At 41.7% G+C, this 21,788-nt stretch overlaps 2 protein-coding genes across 11 annotated transcripts in view; one reads left to right on the top strand and one right to left on the bottom strand.

Annotated features, from left to right (window-relative positions):
* Nucleotides 1-871: 871 nt before the first annotated feature.
* Nucleotides 872-5,309, bottom strand: ETFRF1 (electron transfer flavoprotein regulatory factor 1). Of its 8 annotated transcripts, none has more exons than XM_054036980.1 (4): nucleotides 5,202-5,309; nucleotides 3,738-3,863; nucleotides 1,274-1,368; nucleotides 872-1,176 (listed from the first exon to the last, which is right to left on the bottom strand). In XM_054036980.1, the coding sequence occupies exons 3-4, from the start codon at nucleotides 1,316-1,318 to the stop codon at nucleotides 955-957; spliced, it is 267 nt and encodes an 88-aa protein (XP_053892955.1). In that variant the 5' UTR covers nucleotides 1,319-1,368; nucleotides 3,738-3,863; nucleotides 5,202-5,309; the 3' UTR covers nucleotides 872-954. The 8 variants fall into 8 exon arrangements, with proteins under 8 accessions (XP_053892955.1, XP_053892931.1, XP_053892949.1 ...); XM_054036956.1 differs by having other exon boundaries at nucleotides 3,726-3,863; nucleotides 5,202-5,308; XM_054036974.1 differs by having other exon boundaries at nucleotides 3,805-3,863; nucleotides 5,202-5,308.
* Nucleotides 5,310-5,493: 184 nt separating this feature from the next.
* The window catches only part of DNAI7 (dynein axonemal intermediate chain 7), a 46,364-nt gene continuing 30,069 nt past the window's right edge, over nucleotides 5,494-21,788 (top strand). For 2 of the 3 annotated variants that reach the window (XM_054036915.1, XM_054036897.1), the window contains exons 1-5: nucleotides 5,494-5,532; nucleotides 13,012-13,102; nucleotides 14,417-14,508; nucleotides 17,617-17,718; nucleotides 19,820-19,957. In XM_054036915.1, the coding sequence (XP_053892890.1) occupies nucleotides 5,530-5,532; nucleotides 13,012-13,102; nucleotides 14,417-14,508; nucleotides 17,617-17,718; nucleotides 19,820-19,957 (426 nt within the window). In that variant the 5' untranslated portion in view covers nucleotides 5,494-5,529. Of the gene's footprint in view, nucleotides 5,533-10,032; nucleotides 10,051-13,011; nucleotides 13,103-14,416; nucleotides 14,509-17,616; nucleotides 17,719-19,819; nucleotides 19,958-21,788 lie in introns of those variants that run through there. The other variant, XM_054036906.1, reaches the window with a different exon arrangement.

The raw sequence follows: 21,788 nt of genomic DNA, 5'->3' as shown, positions 1-21,788 counted from the left end.
CATGAAGCCCCTTTTCTGTGCTCTCAATGTTGCCTGGTCACTGAGGAGGGAGTTGCCTGATTCAAATGCAGAGGAGACCAGAGTCAGATCTGGGAGGGGCAGAGTACCTTTGGACAGGGAGACTGGGAATACAGGAGAGAAGATGAGACAGGGAATTGGAGGGAATGTTGAGGTGGGAAGACTGGGCCTGGTTGGATAAGGATACTGGTGTTGGGGAGTGAAATGAGGAATAGGAGGCCTGGAAATGAAATTTCACCCCCCCAGAGATGTTCCAAGAAGATGTTCTTCTTTCGCAGATTGGACTCCTTCCTAGTCTGCATCCAGCAATCACTCACACCCCCATAGTTACTGTCCTTTGTTCCAATTTCTTTCAGTGCAAATATTTGTAATAAAAATATACACTTTGATTTCAATTACAACACAGAATACAATATATATGAAAATGTAGAAAAACATCCAAAATAATAAATCAATTGGTATTCTATTTTCAACAGTTTGATTAAAAATGTGATTAATTATTTGTGATTTTTTTTGAGTTAATCATATGAGTTAGCTCATATGAAAAAAGCTATTGATTAATTGCAGTTATCTGATCTGCATTCAGTTTTAAATTCATCTGTTCAGTGAAGAAAACAAAGTGAAGAACCAAATTAGGTTAACTTTGTCAGAGCATTTTTGCGCATCAAGCTTCAGTTCAGGATAGATCAGAATGGCGGACAAAACCTCTAAGCTAGGAGTATAAGATAATATCTGCATGCCACAGAACTTTATATTCAAATAATTAAAATAGCCACTTGAAATGTAGTAATGTAGCCACTGACATGGTGATCAAATATGTCCTTTGGTTTGGAAATATTTAAGTCTCATTGCCTTTAACATAACCATTCTTCTTTATTCATTCATCCTAGCCACTAACGTGCATTGTTACAAGCGCAGGGTCAACAATATTGCACATCACTTATTCTTATTGTCATCCTCATAGTAGCGCTGTTTCATAGCCCTGTACTTTCTGAGATAATACAAGGCCTCTAGCTCTTTTATAACAAATTCTCCACGACTAATTAGTTGCTTAATTTTTTCTGGATCTTTCACATCCTTATTTTTTAGGAACGCTGCCTTCAAACGGCTTCTAAAGTAGTCTGCTCCTTTGGGATATTCCCGTCCAAGGTACAGCAGCTTTAAAAACAAAAACATATTTTAGAACTTAGCAATATGTGGCAAAAATGTTTTTATCTAGTTAAGCAAAAGTGCTAATTGCATTCAAGACACTTACATTTTTGTAAAGATTCAGCACTTCACCTCTTAAAGGATTGGCCATTTTTCAGATTTCACTGAACATAGCCACTTAATTCTTGTGTGATTATTTACCTGAAGAATAATCAGTTTGATATTAGCCACATACTAAACTAACAAGTGACTGCACTTTAACCATTTATGGTATGATATTACTTACACTAATGCCCAAAATACCTGTTGAATTAGTTTTCCTTAACTTTTGCTTTCCTGAATTAGCAGAAGTGCACTTACAATTTAATGACGACAGATCTTATTTTAAGTAAAATTGCAATCAATTCTGAAAATAAATAATAATTCAATGTATATTCCCTACTTCCAGAATGTGAGCTTGCTAGCTTCCAACATTAGCATTTTTTATAATTCCCTGTGTTAATATCTAGTTTATATTGCAAGTAGGCAACGTACCCTCGGCCTCAATTAGATTGTTAATCTTTCAAGTACCTTGGCCCTGACAATTCTGAGATGAAGCAAAACTGGCTTGTTTTGCATCTGGAAGTAAGGTATTGTTACGATAAAAACCAAGCAATTGAGATTCAAAAGTGGAAACAACTGAAATAGAAGTCAGAATGGAAAAGTTCTTCTAAGTTCTTTTATACTCTGCTTTTCCTTAGTTTCTAGTCACAGCTGATCTGGTATTTGTGATTAGAAAATAGCTGAACATGAGGTCAGCAAGCTTTATGTTCTGAGTTTAACTCTTGTAACAAGACTGCACTTGAATCCTGGAAAGATTTGTATGAAGAGTAGAGACCCAAGGAAAGGACAGATTTCAAGCAGTCATTTAGCAGCACTCTCATTACTAAATGTTTTCAGCAACTACTGAGCTGTATGGGGGCAGATCCAACACAGCCGCCTTATGAGTATTCAAGAAATAAATGATTGCAGGATTCATTTTCCTATGCTTGACTTTATCCTCACACACAGACTATCTCATCAAATATTATCACTCCATGTATTAGTTATAAGCCTATTTTATTATGAAGTGGAAGCTGGAGGATTTACCTTGTTGGGCTCAAAGTCTGTACAATTACTTTCAACCCAAAGATTCTGGAAAGTTCAGTAAAATGCCTGGGGCTCCTAGGTGCTACAATACTACTAATGAAGGAATTATTTTCAAAGATAAATTTCAGAAGTTTCAAGTAATGCTTCTTTTAAAAAGTTAGTCCTCTGAGCATAAGTGCCTTTCACATGTTTAAGAATAAAAGATATTTGAAAAATATCATACTGTGTACAGTTCATTTTCTCATTCTGTTTTTTTTCCTCTGAGATGTGGATGTTGAGCTACATGGTGAAACCCAAGCTCCATATTTGGCTTGAAAGAATATTCAGACTCAACATCCCTTCCCACCAAGCAGGGCTTGAGAGAACTGCAGTGTGGGGTTCAGACTTAATTCAGATCCCATAACAATGTTGCTAAAGCATTTAAAAAAAAAAAAGTCTGATCATTCAGAATATTTCTAATGTAATAAACAGGAAAAAAAAGTGAGAATTGAATCAGTGTACACCCTAAAAGCACTAAGTTGCCTAAACTACTACTTTTATATCATCTTTAAATTCCAAATCCTAGCACTATAAAGTTATTTATTAAATGTTGCTTCTAAACCTCTGGCTGTAACCTGACTGACAAGGCCATCGCAACTAAAGAGAAGCATCAGTGTTGACTCCTTCAGGTATTATCAGTGTTAAAACATGTGGCAGCAGAATGACATTACTATAAAGGAAGTGTTTTCACTGCTTAACACAGGGGTGAACAAGCTTTTTGGCCCGAAGGCCACATCTGGGTGGGGAAATTGTATGCAGAACCATGAATGCAGGGCTGGGGTAGGGGTTGAGGTGTGGGAGGAGGTGCATTGTGCAGGAAGGGGCTCAGGGCAAGGGATTGGGGTGCAAGAGGGGTGCGTCAGGGGTTTGCGGTGCAGGAGGCAGTGCGGAGTGCGGGCGGGGCTCAGGGGGTTGGGTTGCAGAAGGGGTGTGGCAGGGGGCTCATAGTAATCTTTCAAAGTCAATGATTCATTGTAAACTTTTGAAAGAACCACCATAAAATATTGTTCAGAATTACGAACATTTCAGAGTTACAAACAAGGTGTTCGTAACTGGGGTTCTACTGTACCCTTAGTAACTTGGCACTATGTGAATGTAGACAGTGTTGCGACCATGAGTAGGCCTCACTGATGTTAAGGACTGAACTGATTAGATGGGGCAATTAATGTAGTAGGTCTACCTTGAACTCCTGAATTTCTTTAAAAAGATAGTGAAGAGAAGGAGGTACCATTTTAATAGCATCACTGCTTTAATGCAGAAAGTCAAGGTGGGAAGCCTTCCCCTAGATAAACTATTTCACATGACATAGAAAAAAAATCCTAACTAGCACTATTTGGTCCTTGTGATGGCAGTCTCTACAGAGGGGCTAACTGACAGGGAGAATAAATTACCCTCTTCTCAACTGAGCTACTGCTTCCATGATGAAGTTGAAGCCCATTGGTGGGGTGTTTGCACTGCTGCTGCCTCTACCTTTTCTGTGGAGAGAGGACTTCAGTCTCCTCAGCTGTCAGGCACCTTTCACAAGCAATCTAATCACCATAAAAAAACAATTAACAACCCTGGAAAGTGGGGAGGGGATATGTTGATAATTTTTATACTTAAAAGTATGATATAACAAGTGGGGTGTGTGTGAAATATAAACCCACATACTTCAAGGAACCCCAGCAGTTCCACCAATACAAGGGATGACGATACCCCAGTGAGCCCATTCTGAGTCTCAGCTCAATCCTTTGTTTTTACTGAGGAGGTAGATAAGCAGAGTATAGGTGACTTACTCTGAGGGCCACTTTTGTTTGAAAAGGGAGTCTCTGCCTATTCCATTGCCCTGCTGGCTCATAAGAAAAACATGCATAGGCAGAATTGATAAACACACATTAAAAAAATATTTTGAGCCTTTAGCAGATCACATTTTCCAGCTTTTCTTCACAAACAAGGGCTAGATAGAAATATCTCTTCTCCCCCCCACCCAAACAAAACTGAGATTCTCACATAATCACATGGTTTCAGGAGCTGGAGCTTTAAGGCATCCCTAAAAGTGTTTGAGACTGAAAATAAAATCACAAGAGTTGACAACACCATGGATATCTGTGATGAGAACCTTGGGGCTGGCTATAAACTCTTGGATTGGATTATCAGCATGGGGGTGGGGGCAGCACAGGGCTGTGTGTAGGTTTGGATTGCTACCCCAATATCAGCAGCAATACAGTCATTTAAAGGTATGTCTACACGGCACACTGAGCCCAGGATTCACTCAGGTTTGAACCTACGCCCTGCTTCTTTCAAGGTGCAAGTCAGTCTGATTTGGGTCAGCAAGTACTCAGGACCCAGCCCTAAGATCCCATTCAGGGGGAGTGGACTCAAAGCCTAAGTCCTACGCAGCCTCCGGTCCAAGCCCTGTAAATTTGCAGTGTGGACTCAGGTCAACCTGCAGATCCAAGTCAGAAGGCCTGTGCAGGGCAGTATGGACGTGTTAGCTGGGGTAGGGGACCCAGGTCGAGCAACTGTAAGGCCAAGTTTACAGTGCAGTGGGGACGCCCAAGCGCTGGCTCGGAACCAGCCCAGACCCCACAGAAAGAGCCGGGTTCACAGTGCAGTGCAGACACTGCCCGGGAGCCCCCCACTCCCTTGCCGGGCCTAGGGGGCCCCTGGGGATGACGGGGCGCTGCTCTCAGTGCAGCATCCACAAGCCCCCTCCCAAGCGTGGGGCAGGGCGCTGCTCCCCTGGCTGCCCTCCCCGGGGTGGTGCGGGGTGAAGGCCCCTGGGGGCTGGGACTCAGCCTTGACGTCAGGGCAGCGCCCATCCCCGCCGCGCGGGCTGCACCCGGGTCTCGGAGAGAGGAAGGGGGGAGGGGAAGGGGGATCTGTACCTCACCACTTGCCCTGCCACAAAACCATTCGCACACGCTTTACGGCACCTTCTGCCGGCCGTAAAGCGCCACCGATCCCGCCCCAGCTTAGCAACCCCTCCCGCAGCGTGATAAAGTCACGAGCGAGCCACCTCCCCGGGGCGGCCGCATCAGCTAAAGCGTGTGGAAGTCTACTGCGGCTGCGCGAGGGTGGGGAGGCGGGGAGAGGGTTGTCAGGGCGTCCGGAGCGGCTGCGCGAGAGCTCCACGTGGGTGGGACTAGTCGTCTAGGTAACAAGGGGAGGGAGCGGTAAACAGCGGCTCGCGCCGGGCTGGGGGGACGCGTCGAGATGGTGAGAGCGGGGCGGGGGGGCACCCCAGGAAGGGCCCGGCCCTGGGGTTGTTTGGGGGGTGGGCGGGGACTGGGGTTCGGCGTCCCCCGGCTCAGCTCCCCGTTCCCATCCGCTCCGAGCCCCGGGGTGCGCGGGGGTTTCAGCCCCTTCCCCGCCCGCCTCTGAGCCTTTAGCATCGCGGCTTCCGCCTCTCACCCAGCCCGGCGGGGCCCCGGCGCTGCCCCTGCCAGTTGCACACAGGAGATGAACCGTGACAAGGGAGGCGAGCTGGTTTGCTTTAGTCTCTTCCAGGGGCGCTGAGAGCCATTGAACCAAACTGTAACCCCCTGTAGTATATAATGGAAACCCCTTCAAGCCACCCACAGCACCCCTCGTTCCAGCACCTACTATCCCTTTCCATTACGTTGAGGGTAAGGGTTACTGGGACAGTCGGAGGGTTAAACAAAAACAATCAGGTAAACAGGAGGGAGGTGAGCGCCAGTAATCACGGAACAGGTAGAAGGCACTAGGCAGAGAGGCCGTTCAAATGTCTCCCACAAGAGGGCATTGCAGCCTTCTGCAGCCCCAGCCAGTTCTGCTGGGACTGCCAACAAAAGTGCCCATCTAGTACTGATTATGATGGTGGTTTTTTGCAATGTGGATCTTTATCCCCTAGGAACTGAACTGAGACCAACAAAGCATTTCACACAGGCCACTAAATTGGAAATCCTATTCAGTTATTGCCAATCTGGGCTTGATTTAAAAAGGTAATCTGGAGGAGACAGGCACTTTGGGCCAGATCTTCAAAAGTATTTAGGGTCCCCAAATCAATGGAAGTTAGGAGCTTAAGTATCATTGAGGATCTGAGCCTTTATTCCTCCCTGATGAATCCATTTTTTTGATGTCGTAGGAAATCCCTGGGATATTTTAGCATGAAACTCAGCTTTCATTCCCCTAAACTTCACCTTCACGCCTTACCAAAACCATTCCACCACAATAGACAGCTTCTTCCACTCTCCTAGAGGAACCTTTTATTCCTTCCCCTGGTATCCATTTCTGCCCATCTTTACCTCCGTGTTCTCTTGCTTCTCCAATCCACTGGCTGCCTCTACGTTCCACTTCAATATTCTCTGTAAATTTTCAAAATAATGCATTAAAAATTTAGCCAATCAATGTCCATACATATTAACCAGCTATCTCCTACATATTGCACTGAAAAAGTAACCATTTGGTACATGATACAGTGTCCTGTAGGGATTGAGTGTTGGGATACTTTAGTTTCTATTCTTTGCTCTGACTTCTTAGCGTATGTGCAACGTGCTTCAGGTGGCATGTGACCAGGATTCATCACCGAATTTGATCTGCTGGTTGGATCATTAGTTTCCCCGGCCTGGGCCGAGTACTGATGTGGAATGCAACATGAACGCTGATCCATATAACTCCTTGTGTTACTTTTGGAAAAGTCCCTTAGTGTCTTTGTGCTTCAGTTTCTCCATATAAAAAAAGGGATCAATGATACCCATTTCTGTATAGTAATTGATAATAATTGTAAGATTATATGTACTACAAACCGGTGAAAGCAGGAAGCAAGGAGTTCAGACATTTTTACCTAAAACGTACTAGTCTCTGATGATGTCAATTGACTTTTAATGGAGAAATTAGAATGGATGTGCTCCCCCAACCTTAGTATATTGCTATGAAATGTGGTGGTGGTCTGTTAATACCAATAAAAGCAATGAAATTGTGTAATACTGGTGGTTCTCCCTTTCCCCAGTATTAAAGCTCATTGGCTATTCCCCTTCCCTCATATTAAAGTTTTTTCATATTATCTGTTATTAATGGCTAAACTTTGAATTGAAATATACTTACCTATCTGATTTTAATTTACTTAGTAGCTGCATTTCTTAATTATTCCTTATAATTTGTTTAGGTACTATAATCTCTGACTCTCTCTCTCTCTTCTTTTTCTCTGAACTTTTAGGGTCCAAAAAAGAAAAAAAAGGTAGGTAGGTAGATAAATAGATATATCAGATAGATGTAGATATAACTGCAAAGATACAATCTAGCTCAGACACAGTTTGTTGGACTCAGTAGTGTTCATTTACATAGTTGGAAATAACATTCTCCTCACTTAGGAAATTACAGGGTGAAATTCTATGGATTGTGTTACAAAATCATAGAACTGTAGACCTTGAGAGACCATCAAGTTTAGGCCCCTGCACAGAGGCAAGACCAATTAAATCTAAACAAGTGTTTGTCCAACTTGTTCTTAAAAATCTCCAATGCTGGGGATTCCACAGTCTCCCTTAGAAGCCTATTTGAGAGCTTAACTACCCTTATAATTAAAAAGTTTTTCCTAATATCTAACGTAAATCTCCCTTGCTGCAGTTTAAGGCCATTACTTCTTGTCTTATGTACAGTGGACATGGAGATCGATTGAGCACCATCCTCTTTATCACCCCTCAACATGTTTGAAGACTGTTATCAGGTCTCCCCCCCCCCCCCCTCCCGTCTTTCTTTTCTCAAGACTAAACATGCACAGTTTTTTTTAACCTTTCCTTAGAAGTCAGGATTTTAAAACCTTTTATCATTTTTGTAGCTCTCCTCTGGACTCTCTCCAATTTTTTTCATCTTTCTTACAGTGTAGTGCCCAAAACTGGACACTGTACTCCAGCTAACGTCTCAGCAGAGCTGAGTAGAGAGGAACAGTTACCTCCCTTGTGTGACATACAACACTTCTGTTAATACACCCCAAAACAGTAGCCTTTTTTTTGCATCTGCACCACATTGTTGACTCATATTCAATTTGTGAACCACTATAACCCCCAGATCCTTTTCAGCAGTACTAGCCAACTTCTCTCTCTTTTGTAGTTATGCATTTGATTTTTCCTTCCTCAGAGAAGGACTTTGCACATGTCTTTATTGAATTTCACCTTGTTGATTTCAACCTCTAATTTTATCAAGATCGTTTTGTTTTCTAATCCTGTCTTCTGAAGTGCTTGCAGTGACTCCCAGCTTGGTGTCATCTGCAGATTTCATTTGCATACTTTCCACTCCATTATCCAAATCATTAATGAAAATATTGACTAGTACCAGACCCAGAACTGAACTCTTATGCAGAAGGTCAGACTAGATAACTCACAGTCCCTTCTGGAGTTAATCTGCAAAATAGTATTACGGTTTTGCAGGTTTTGGGTGGGATGGGGGGAGGGAGGAGGAGGTTAAAACATACTGTTGGGTCAAATTTGGTGCAAAAGTTAGATTTTGTAAGAACGAGACAAAAAATTCCATTTTTAAAAATTCCAGTATAGTTTTTAAAATTTACAAAAAACAAACATGTTCTCCTGTAGCATTTTGGTAGGTCACACATTGCAACACTGGACTAAGGCAGGAGAATCTGAAAAGAAAATTTATTAGAATATGATTGTAAACAAGTGAAACTGACTAGTCTTGCATCTTCCTTGCTGAGAGATAGAGAGAAAAGTCAACAAATGACATATGGTAAAAAGTAAGTTGGATATCTAAAAATTTTTCAGCTTTAATATCCTAAGGCCTCATCCTGGAGTCAAACTCAGGAACATACCTTTCATGTCTGTATCTACAGATCTCATTGTGGCAGAACTTTGCAGATGAATGCGTGAGTAACACATGATGGGATTCACTCTTGCCTTAGTAGGTCATAACTAAGGCTACAGTTTAGTCACGGGTATTTTTAGTAAAAGTCATGGACAGGTCATGGGCAATAAACAAATATTCACGGCCTGTGACCTGTCCATAACTTATACTAAAAATACCTGTGATTAAATCTTGGGGAGGGCAGGGGGATGCTGCTTGGAGGGGGACATCTGTGGGGGCCCACTGCTGGGGTTGGGGCGCCCGGGGCCAGCGGCACCAGCTGCTCGGGGGGCCGCAGACCATGGCTGCTCCAGCTGCCCAGGGAATGTTGCCGGGGGCCACAGAATGTGGCTGCTCCTGCCGGCCACCCAGGGACTGCTACTGGGAGACGCCAGAGCAGCGGCTGGTGTAGCTGTCCCCGGGGCTGCTCCAGCAGCAGCTGATGTGGCTGTTCCCCGGGCAACCAGAGTCCCTGGATCTGGAGCCAGCTTCTTGGGCAGTCCTGGGGTCAGCCACACTGGCTGCTGCACAAGTCACAGAGGTTGCAGAAAGTCATGGAATCCGTGACTTCCGCGACCTCTGTGGCAGACACAGAGCCCTAGTCATAACTACATTGTCTTCAGTAGAGTTACCATCTCTTTTCATCAGTAAATTTGTCCTAATGTTTTGTTCAAGTTTCATAACAAGTCTTTTAACTAAGTTTCAGTTTATACATTTGATTTAAGTTTTCATTTGTTTTTTGCCATACAAGGTTCAAAACATTTTGTCATTTTGGCTGGCAATACAGAACAGAATAGCTTCCCTGATATTTCTGTTAGCTGACAGTATGCTAATCACCTTGGAAATAACAGAATTCAGAACACATTTTTTAATATTGAATGAAAAGGGTCCTCCTGGATAATCTGAAAGCTCTTCATAAAAATGGTTTGTTTAAGATAATATTTACCAAAAATATCACTACTACCAAAATGGGACAAAAGTACATAACGAGAAGGCTTCCATTATATCACACTATTTATTTAAAAGAGTTTAGCCTTCTGCTCTTTTCTCCCCATCTTCCTTTTGGTTATCCTGCACCTGATTCTTTATTGCCTTGCATTTCCTGGAGTCATTTACATCTTTGCAAAATAGCTGTAAAATTTTACTATTCTGGACTGATAGCACGTTACATGCACTCCCCACTCAGTCTATATCGGTGCAAGTGGCAAGATAGTGGAGAATCAGGTTTCCAATCTCTACCTTTATGTCCTAGCTCTCACTTTTATGCTGGTGTTATTCAACTCTGCATGTCACCATGTCTCCTCTGTTTCAAACAAATGAACATATGGTTTCATCTCATCTGCCTTTCGCTAAGTGTCTCAGAGACAAAGATGCATCTTTTGGTCAGTCAGGAGATACATCATCAAATGCAACTCAGACACCTTCCTTGACTTGGATGTTTCTTTTTGTCTGTTGTCCATACGTTGGATTCAAGCTTAACTCTGAACTCTTCTCCCATATCTTCTGCATCTGCAAATCCATCACCATCTGCACAATGCTGTCTTATTCTACCTCTGCTGAAATCCTTGTCCATAATAAAATCATCTTTTTCTTTAGCTACTGTAACTCTCTTCTCTTTGGTTTCTCCAAGTCCCAGTACTGCTGATTACAGCATTTGTGGAATACCACTGCTTATCTTCTAAGACACACAAAGAAAAATGTATGTGTCACAACAAACAACTCTGCTGGCTCGGTGCTGATTGTGCAATTCAGTACAAAATTATCTTCCTTGGATTTTTTTTTTTTAATCTCATGGTTCATTCTCCTTCTCTTCATCTCCCCTCTTAGTCTAATACAGGGGTGGCCAACCTGTGGCTCCGGAGCCACATGTGGCTCTTCAGAAGTTAATATACAGCTCCTTGTATAGGCACCGACTCCAGGGCTGGAGCTACAGGCGCCAACTTTCCAATGGCCCAGGGGGTGCTCACTGCTCAACCCCTGGCTCTGCCACAGGCCCTGCCCCCACTCCACCCCTTCCTGCCCCCTCCCCTGAGCCTGCCGTGCCCTCACTCCTCCCCCTCCCCCCAAAGCCTCCTGCACACCACAAAACAGCTGATCAGGAGGTATGGGGAGAAAAGGAGGGGGCAGGGCTGCCGGTGGGCAGGAGCGCTGGCAGTATGGGAGCTGATGTGGGGGCTGCTAATGTATTACTGTGGCTCTTTGGCGATGTATATTGGTAAATTCTGTCTCCTTCGCAGGCTCAGGTTGGCCACCCCGGTCTAATACTAGCCCTCTCTATTCTATCATGTTTTGGCCATTACTACTGCAAGAGCCACCTTCTTCTTTTCAACTTTTGCCATCTTAAAATAGCCTTCCTTTATACTGCTAACTCATCAGCTCTATCTATGTTATATATCAGATATCTTCATATATGTTTGTTCAGCACCTAGCACAGCATGCCCGTGATCCTGAGTGAGGACTCTGCTTGTAGCTTGTTTATCCAATATAAATAATGAATTATAATCTTTTATGAAAATCTCTCTTCTCCCTTGTAATCTCTCCCTCCTCTACTATTATTTGTCTGTTAGCTTTGTAATTATTATTTGGATTCCGTAAAACATTTTTAGACACATGTATGAAAAATGTTATACAGAACCAAGTTGTATTGTATTGTGCATAGGGCTGTCATATGATTGCAGTCAATGAGAACCTTGTCTGAATAAACATTGAGTAAAAACTCATGTATTAACTAAATTATTAATTAACGAATACATTAACAAATGTATTTATTTATTTATTTATTCATTAACTAATGGATTAACCAAAATAGCCTGTGCTCTTGCTCCTCCTCATATGTATAGTTACTAGATCAGATTCTATCCTTTAGAATTCGATTCTACCTATTCTGTTCTAAAGGATAGAATTTGATCTAGTAACTATACATATGAAGAGGATCAAAAGCACAGGCTATTTTAGTTAATACATTAATAATAGTTTAATATTTTTCCTTTTAATTCTATTTATTTTAGATGGTAATGTGTGGTGATTTTGCTTATTCCTCACAGTAGGGGTTAAACGATCCCCTTTGTGGACTCTACCAGGAAAAAAAAAAGGAAAACAGGACTCTGGGGAACCTATCTTTTGGAGGGCAGGAGAATACCAGTGGATTCTCAATTAAGTCTTCAGGCTGCTCTCAGGGCCTTAACACATATATATGTTGCAGAGATCTTATATGCTGAGCCACCAGTAGCATCTGGTCCTTAGTATGTACTTAACTTCCCAATTAATTATTACAATACATAGATTTTTTTCTAATATAGTGTATATAATGGGTCACATTTTCCCATGTTATGTTGGTTCAAGTTGATTAAGGAGAATTTGGCCCAATATGTGTAGCTCTACTTTTCTTACTTATATGAATATTCTTATGTCAGTGAGGAAACTGGTGAAAGTTACAACAAAATATATAAACTCCCTGCTTTAATCATCTCTTAATTGTGCTGTTATGTTAAAGGACTGTTCCTGTGACTTTGTCTTGTCTGTGTATTCTTTAAATCAACATTCTTTATGCTTACTTTCAAAAGTGAAAAAATCTTTTGCTCTGTCATATGAATGATATTTTAGTACAAAACAAAAATCCAACTTTTAAATGCACTCACTTCATTAGTCTTGCTAACCACATTTCCCTGAGGATAGGGTTGGTTTAAACATTCAGCTATTTTTGTGGGTTACAAGAAAAAATTGTTTCTTTTACTGACATAATAGCCTGTTCTTCTGTTATCTTTTGAACACAGATGTTGCTACATAAAAGACCGAAAATATACTTTGAAATGCTACATTAGAGAAATAAAATGTGTAAAATTAATGTTGACATTTAGTCTCCTTTAATTTATTGCCCATGTTAAGTCTGGTGGAAGTGGAGGTAAAAAGAAACTTAGCAAAGCTGAACGACTGAGATTACAGAAAGAAGAAGAAGAGAGAAAATTGATAGAGGAAGGTACAGTGCGTTTCACTTACAGGAAATGTGATTACACCAAATCACTAATTAAATAGGTAGAGTGCAAATTATGATCATTAAGGATATCTAAATTCTGTTTCATCTCAATAGGATGATTTACTTGTATTTCTCTGTTCTCAAGGCTGGCTTTAAAGTTTTGGAAGGCCCTAAACAAAGTTATTTTTTGATACCCCCACATATCCCCCTCACTATGTTCAAAATCCTTTTCTACATACTCTTTCCACTAGTTATTCCTCCCTCTGCTCCCCACAAATGTTTGGAAAGTGTATGAGGGTGGGGGAGAGCATTACAATTTTTCCTTATCTTCCCTTCTGGTACTCTCCCAGCCAAGTCAAGAACAAGTGGGTAGAGAGATAGGGGAACAGATATTTCCTCTTCTCCACGTTTAGTAATCAGGGGGAATGAGAAGTTCAATGACCAGGACTTTTCTCAAAGTAGATCAACAGAGTATGCCGACTTTGAGCTTAACAGAGTACTGATCAATGCATTCAGACAGCAACAGACGCTCCATATTAATGTTAGGACAGTCTTGCAAAGAGGGATGGATTAAAGCATAGAGGCATAGGCCTATGCCTAGGGCTGCATCTCCTGTAGTCATGTAATCAGAATCTCAGCTATCATAAAAAAACCCTGTTTTTTAGCCCTAATGGCTGAGAATAAAATATTGAAATGTGATTCTAGTTTAACTTATGTGATGACACCTGTCTGAACCTACAGAGACCTTGATAAAATAACTTTGAGACATGCGAATTATCCCATGCATCTCAATGGGTTACTAACTCCAAGAGCTTGGGGAACCTGTCAACATCACCTTAGCAGAGGATGATGTATATGGCAAGAGGAGATGACCAAAGCAGGACCAGACCACCAAATCAGATCCATTATAGCTATTGTAATGAGTACTGGGGGATTGCCGGCTGCCACCTCTGCCTCTTAATATGTAGGTGGGGGAGGAGAGGACTCCTGCTACTTCCCATTGAGGGGAAAAAAGACTCTGTCTCTGCTTCTGTGGAATTGTAGGAATGGCACATCTGCCCCCACAACTCCAAGGGAGGGTAAGGCCATGGGGAGATCTGTGTGCATAGAGCTGTGGATTTACTTTACCTGGCACTGCTTCCAAACGTTATGGATTGAACCCATAAGGGACAATGTAGATTGAACTCTTGCTATCACCAGTTATTAGTTATTTTGAAATAAAAATATTGATCTGCTAGCTAGTTTTTAAAATAATGTATTTGTTTTTATTAATCAGGATGTACTTGTATTGCTGATAATAAATTTCTCATTCTTCAGAGGAAGCCCGTTTACGAGCTGAACAAGAAGAAGCAGAAAGACTTGAAAAGGAGAGAATTGTGCGAGAGGAGAGGGAAAGACTTGAAGCAAAAGTTAGTTCACAGCCATCATAATAAACAGCTATTGCAAACTGCAATAGTCAGTTAAACTTTATGCCAAATCATTGTTGATTTGTTATGAAAATGTAGGAATTTCTTTCCATTTCCTTGCGGGGGGGCAGGGGGGAGGAGGCAGGGCCGGCTCCAGGCACCAGCTTCTCAAGCAGGTGCTTGGGGCAGCCGTTCCGGACAGGGGTGGCAGTTCCAGGTATTCGGCGGCAATTCGGCGGAGGGTCCGTCACTCCGCCTGGGAGTGAAGGACCTCCCACTGAATTGCCGCCGCAGATCAGGATCGTGGCTTTTTTTAGATCGCGATCGCGGCTTTTTTTTTTTTTTTTTTGGTTTTGGCTGCTTGGGGCGGCCAAAACCCTGGAGCCGGCCCTGGGAGGAGGGGCGGCTTTCCAGTATTCTTGGATCAAAACTAATAATGAAAACTCTAGCCATACCACTGCAAAATGTAAGAGCCACAAGTTAAGTACAGTTGGGCAATGAACTGGGTCAGTAGCTAAATGAGTGACCTCCAAGGAAAGCCAAAGGTGCTTAAGAAAATGATGCTAAAGACTTGGTATGTGCCAATGTGTCCTCTAAGCCAGTAGTCACATGGTATGATATAAAGAAGTGCTTATGAGGTAAAAGAAGATGTAAAAGCTCAGTCTTGCCTACTTCTGATAATTAAAATCCTCATGGTACTCTTTGTATGAGTAGAGATGTAACCTCTGTCCTGTCCAAATTCCAATCTGAGTGAACGGTTCTTGTTTTTCTACAATTCCACATGTATATTCTATAAGACATATTCCTTTTTGCTCCTAAACTGTATGTAGTATTGCGTTGGGCTGTTACGAATTGTGATATTTCATTCTAGAAATGGCTGCATTTTAGTGCAGGTGTAAAATTGTTGTATTGATGTGTATGCATGTATGTGATGTTGTAGTGTAAAGTTTTACTGGCAGGAATTCGGGATGACTTGCTCTGATTTGTGAAACTGTAGGTAAATTAAGTAAGCCAACCCAAACTGGTGCCAATAAAAACACACTACTATGTATTCTGTGTATTTATCAGAATTTTTTTTAGAAATGTTTTAGCAAGTTTAACAATTTTAATTGGTCTTTTTTTTCATACCCCATCATCTGTAAAGCTAGATTGCCTTCATTGTTGTGAACCCAATTAGCTAGGGCTCTGAGGGGAAAAAAAGCGATGAACCAGTACATTTTAAAAACTTCTAAAAATTGCCCCAAACAAATTTCCATACACTAAAATGTCACAGTTTTAAGGTTTGATATCTTGGAACCTACCAGAGGCAACTGCAGTGTGTTCCATTGGAAAGCAGGAGTGGAGGGGTGCTCTTGGATCCAGTGATAATCAAATATCTCTTTAAAGCTGATGGATATGCCATGCACGCTTCTACTAGGGTTGCCAACATTGTATTTAAAAATTAAGGGACTATTTTCTTAGCACCCCACCCCACCCCACGCCTCCTCCTGATATTAATAATAATAATAATAATTAATAATAATCAGTACTCACCTACATTCACCAGGGGTATTTCTTGCAACTGGGGATGTTGGCAGAGACTCTGTGAATGGGGAGGCTACACCCCTGGTGTACGGATCCCTTGCCAGACAGAGCCTCTTCAGCGAAGCCTATGCAGACAGACAGAGCCTGTGCAGGGAAACCAGATGGGGCTGTGCTCAAGGGTTGGAGTAATTTATTATGTAGCTCAGCAATTTATCACATCACCAGCACATAGAGATTCTCTATGATAAAACATTGCTAATTTACTGCAATCTCCTGGATGTAATGTGCCATAAAAATTCAAGATATTATTGTGATGGGTTGGGTCGTAGAGACCCCCTTGGGACTGCCACCTGATGTGCTAAGACTACCTCTGAGCCCGTTTTCCCTGCCAGCTTGGAACTCCAGTACCCTGTCTTGTTGAGCCAGACACGCTAGCCTGCTGCAAACACAGACCCAGGTCTGAACCACGGCCCCCAAAAGCTGCAGACTTAACTGAAAACAGCTTAAGAAGTGCTCCTGTCTCTAGCACCCAGTCACCCAGTTCCCAATGGGATCCAAACCCCCAAATAAATCCATTTCACTCTGTATAAAGCTTATACATGGTAAACTCATAAATTGTCCTCCCTCTATAACACTGATAGAGAGATATGCACAGCTGTTTGCTCTCCCAGGAATTAGTCACTAACTCTGGGTTCAATAATAAGAAAAAGTGATTTTATTAAATATAAAAAGTAGGATTTAAGTAATTCCAAGTAATAACAGACAGAACAACGTAAATTACCAAGCAAAATAAAACAAAAACATGCAAGTCTAAGCCTAATACAGTAAGAAACTGATTACAGATGAAACCTCACTCTCAGAGATGTTCCAATAAGCTTCTTTCACAGACTAACTCCTTTCTAGTCTGGGCCCAATCCTTTCTCCTGGTACAGTCCTTGTTCTAGCTCAGGTGGTAGCTAGGGGATTTCTCATGACTGCAGCCCCCTTTGTTCTCTTCCACCTCCTTATATACCTTTGGCACAAGGCGGGAATATTTTGTCTCTTTGGGTCCCCACCCCGCCTTCTGAATGGAAAAGCACCAGGTTTAAGATGGATTCCAGTACTAGGTGACATGGTCACATGTCCTGTGAGACCCCAAGCCTTCATTCTTCCCGGCCTGACTCACAGGAAGGCTTACAAGTAAACAGAGCCGTCTAAGTCAATTGTTCTAGTTGATGGGAGCCATCAAGATTCTAAACCACCATTAATGGCCCATACTTTGCATAACCACAATAGGACCTCAGAGTTACGTTTTATATTCAATGAACACACTCAGTAGATTATAAGATTTATAATGATACCTTACAAGAGACCTTTTGTATGAAGCATATTCCAGTTACATTATATTCACACTCATTAGCTTATTTTCATAACATCATATGGAGTGCAATGTCACAATTATATTATCAATATTTGGATTATTTTTAATATTAATAAGCTGTCCATTAAAATACCTAAATAAATTGGGTTTTCTTTGCTATAAAATAATTTATAAAAACTAAAATTAAACTGAATAGTAAATTCATGTACCTGATCTTATACTGACAGGATCAAGAGCGGAGAGGGACTGAACTTGCAGAACTCCATTCATTAGAAGAGAACTTTTTGTCAGCAAGGCAATGGAAAGCAGATTATAGAGCACATGCTAAGGTAAGCTTGCTTTCCAAAATATCCACATAGTATTATAGAGGTTTGACAAAGAAGAGACTTTTAAATGATCTTGTGCTTCTCTCTTCTATTACAAGATTGTTCCTTTATTTTTTAGTGCTTTGTTCATTCTATTTTAAACGAAAAACAGTACATTAATAAAAAAAACTTCTAAGGAGTTTGAACAGTGGGTAATATCTGCTCAGGTGAGTCAGGGATGACGGAAGTCAGGATTTTGAGGTATATTGGCAAAATTATAGGCGGAAAACAGCGTAACACCTGAGTTATATACTACTGTCAGATAAAAACTACATTAAATGCAGTTTAGGCTGAGAGTATATATCAATAATTTAGGGTAAATTACATTACAAAGATGTTGGAAATATCCCTCAGATAAGCATTCTATAACCAGGAAATTCAGAGTTAATGTTTCTATTTAAGTCTAACGTGTTAAGGGATGGAAATACAAAGTTAAAGAATCCACAGTTCCATCCTATAGGACATCATGCAATGCCCAGATGATTATTGTTAAGTTGTTTGCATATTTATGTTTCCAAATTAGGTTAAACTGAATTTTAAAGATGCATTATATTTTTCCTTCCACCTCCCATCCCCTTTCTGACGCCACTATAGGATAGAGTTAAGGTTGTTTGTGTGTGCTAACTGTGCATTTCTGTGTCTTGCCATCTTTGGTGTTGTTGTTTTTTCTTTAACAAAATAGCTTTTTTACTGTAGGAAACTTGTTGCTTTAGTACCCCTGAGAACAATAGGCGTTACCAGTCATTTTGAAAGAGGGCAATTCTTTATGGAATTCTCCTAAGATTATTCTTCAGCCTGTGCTGAAGGAGTAACTTTCAATTATGAAAAATGATGATAAAATGTGACCATTAATCTTTAAAAACTTATTCAATTGTCACCTATGCCCACAGTTTCAGTGAGTTTTAACTTTATAGGAAGTGTGAAGAGTTTGCTTTATTCTGTTATGAAGAATATTCAGACCAAAGAAAAATCTAATGCTAAGTGCTAAATTTCTGAAAGGTCCCATTTTCAATTAATTTTAACTTGTAAACAAATCAATGGATTTACTTATACATTCTCAGAAAATTCATTCAATACACAAAGAAAAAATGTTTTAATTTTGGAGAGCATATACTCTCTTTGTTATAATAAAAAGTTTGAATCCCTGCTGTAAGAGCAAAATTTAGCTCAGGCATATCTATGAAGCCAGAACTGGCTGCTCCTCTGTAATACCCGGCTCTATTTAGTGTTCTCAATCCTCACACTTTATGATAAAGCACATTTATTCAAAATTGTAAAATAGTGGAATTATTTTGTGATTGGATGCTGTTATTAATATTTAACACTTATTAAATTTACAAATGGGATTTTCAACAGTGCTCCGCATTGACTTATTTTTGCTCCCTCTAAAGTCAGCGGGCATTTGACCATTGACTTCAGTGGGAGTACAGCCATGCTTAGTGCTTTTAAAAACTCCATTATAAGTCTTTAAGGTACTTAACAAATACTGTGTGTTGTGAGGGTTAATTAGATAATGAGACAGGTTTTATTATGATCCTTATTTTACAGATGGGGAAACTGAGATAGAGATGTTGAGGTCACAGAGTGAACCAAGACTGAAAGTCACACAGTGAGTGATGGTTGAAACCAGGTTTAGGACTCAGGCTCTGTCTACACTTGGGATTGGGGGTGTCATTTCCAGCTCAAGGAGACAGCCTTGCACTAGCTGTTGTTGAGGTAGTGTGCTGAAAATAGTAGTGTAGCTGCAGTAGTATGTCCAGAATATTGGGCTAGCTGCCCACGTGTGTAACCATGTGGTCAGGATGGGTTTGTATTCAGGGTGATTAGCTTTTCTTGCTGCTACTGCAGATATGCTACAACTTTTGTGCACTAGCTCTATGAGAACGAGCACAAGTCTCCCTCTTTCAGCTACAAGTGTAGACATAGCCTTAGTTGTGTGTTTATCACTAGACCGCACACACGTCTCTCTCAAAACCCTCCTACTCTTGTATTGTAATGATGAAGTTTTTAGGTGTTTGTACCTAAAACTTTTGGATTTACTTTTCTTTAAAAAAAATCTCTTTAGTGGGAGCATTACATGCAATGTGATGGGAGTCCTGACCCAGCTGTGCCCCAAGAAATTAACACTTTCATGAGCTTGTGGCAAGAAAATAAAAATGAGGATATTGAGTTTGTGATCAAGAAAGGAAACCAAGTGCTAAATGTAAGTGTTAAAATTATATTTTTACGGTTCTTGGTTACTAGTAGCTTACAAACCTCAAAATGGTCCTGTATGCTCCTTTGTTTGGTTGTTTGCCTATAATTGGTCATCACCTGAATCATCAGCAATTTTTGTGTGTTGGTCTTCCTCTGATATGCTGTCTTTACTTTCCTTCGTTATAATTTTTTTATTAGGAAACAAGGAACATAAGACCATTGGTCCAAAAACTCAAGCATCCTGCCTTTCAGGAGTTCATATATATAATGCTTGTAGAGATGGATCCAATCAAAATTCTGGATCCAAACACCCTCCCAAATTGACAAAAGTGTCATCAAGCTCCAGATCTGAACATTGCTGCTCATGCCATCTGTAGAAGCTTCAATGTAAAGGAGCCTCCATTCCTACCATTCATCTAGTCAATCTAGCATTGTTTTACATGGTATGAGCAATTCAAATTCCTTCTTAACCTTTGGAACAAACTGCTTATACTCAGAAGCATGTGATCGTCTAGATCAAGTATGGGCAAACTACAGCCCACGGGCTGGATCCGGCCTGTCAGGGCTTTGGATCTGGCCCACGGGATTGGCACCCCCATGGCTCCGTACCCCCTCCTGCACCCCAACCCCCTGCCCTGAGCCCTCTGCTGTACTCCGCACCCCCTCCTGCACCCCAACCCCTTGCCCTGAGCCCCCTCCCACACTCTGCACCCCTGCCTGCACCACTGCCCTGAGCCCCTTCCCGCACCCCCTCCTGCACCCCAACCCATGCCCCGAGCCCCCTCATGCACTCCGCACACCTCCTCCACCCCAACCCCTTGCCCTGAGCCTCTTCCTGCACACCACACCCTCTCCCACACCCCACACTCCATCCCGCACCCCAACCCCCTGCCCGAACCCTACATTCATGGCCCTGCATGCAATTTCCCCACCCAGATGTGGCCCTCGGGCCAAAAAGTTTGCCCATCCCTGATCTAGACCTTCATTATATCCACTCACAGTATTTGACTTGTAGTGTGGTCAGATTCACCGCCCTGCACTTTAAGCAAGGGGGGGCGGGTTTGTCTGGCTGGCCATGAGAAGAGGGCAATGCTTTCTGGCTTGGGGGAGGACGGGAGACGTAAAACTGCTGGAAGAGCAGTTAGCGTGGTGGGATGACTCACCACCTAGGAATGAGGGGTTTAAAAAGGTCAGCCTGGGCCTGGCCCCTCCCCTCATTCACTCTGGAATTGGCTGGAATTGGTAAGGTCCGGCAAGGGAATTGCTGGAGGGACCTGGATGAACAGCGGGGGAGCTGGTGGAAGCCCCCCCCCCCAGCAAAAAAAAAAAAAAATTGGCTGGAATTGGAGGAGCCCGGCCGTGGATCTGCTGGAGGGACATACATTTTTCACCTGCGCTTCACATTTTATCCACTGAGTTAGTCCTAGACATCTATCTAATAATAAAGTTGCGGCCTGATTAAATCCATATCTAATGTCTCCTGTCATTCTTTTGGTATAGCCAGACAATGAGCTGGTATAGGACTATATGTCATACCAAAAGTTCTACAATGGCCTTCATTTTCTAGAGAGTTTAAGCTTTCATTTAAAAAATTACAAATTTTCTAGCCCTGTGGTAGCAAAGAAAACCTTCCAGAAAGTGGAGCCAATATGGTGTTATCATACTGCATATACAGATAGACTTCCTGAAACGATTGTTCTAAAAGAAGCAAGAACTTCTGTATTTATATCAGTGACCAGTTCACACTGAAGACATGGTGGTACTCTGAATGCTAACATTTCACCATTTACTGCTGATCATTTTAGCAGGATCATTCAGCTACTTTGGCATTATGAATG

The sequence above is a fragment of the Malaclemys terrapin genome, chromosome 1 (genome assembly GCF_027887155.1).
Source record: "Malaclemys terrapin pileata isolate rMalTer1 chromosome 1, rMalTer1.hap1, whole genome shotgun sequence".
NCBI classification, from domain to species: Eukaryota; Metazoa; Chordata; order Testudines; family Emydidae; genus Malaclemys; species Malaclemys terrapin.
Note: the sequence above shows the minus strand (reverse complement) of the source record. Positions and strands in the feature narration are given on the sequence as shown.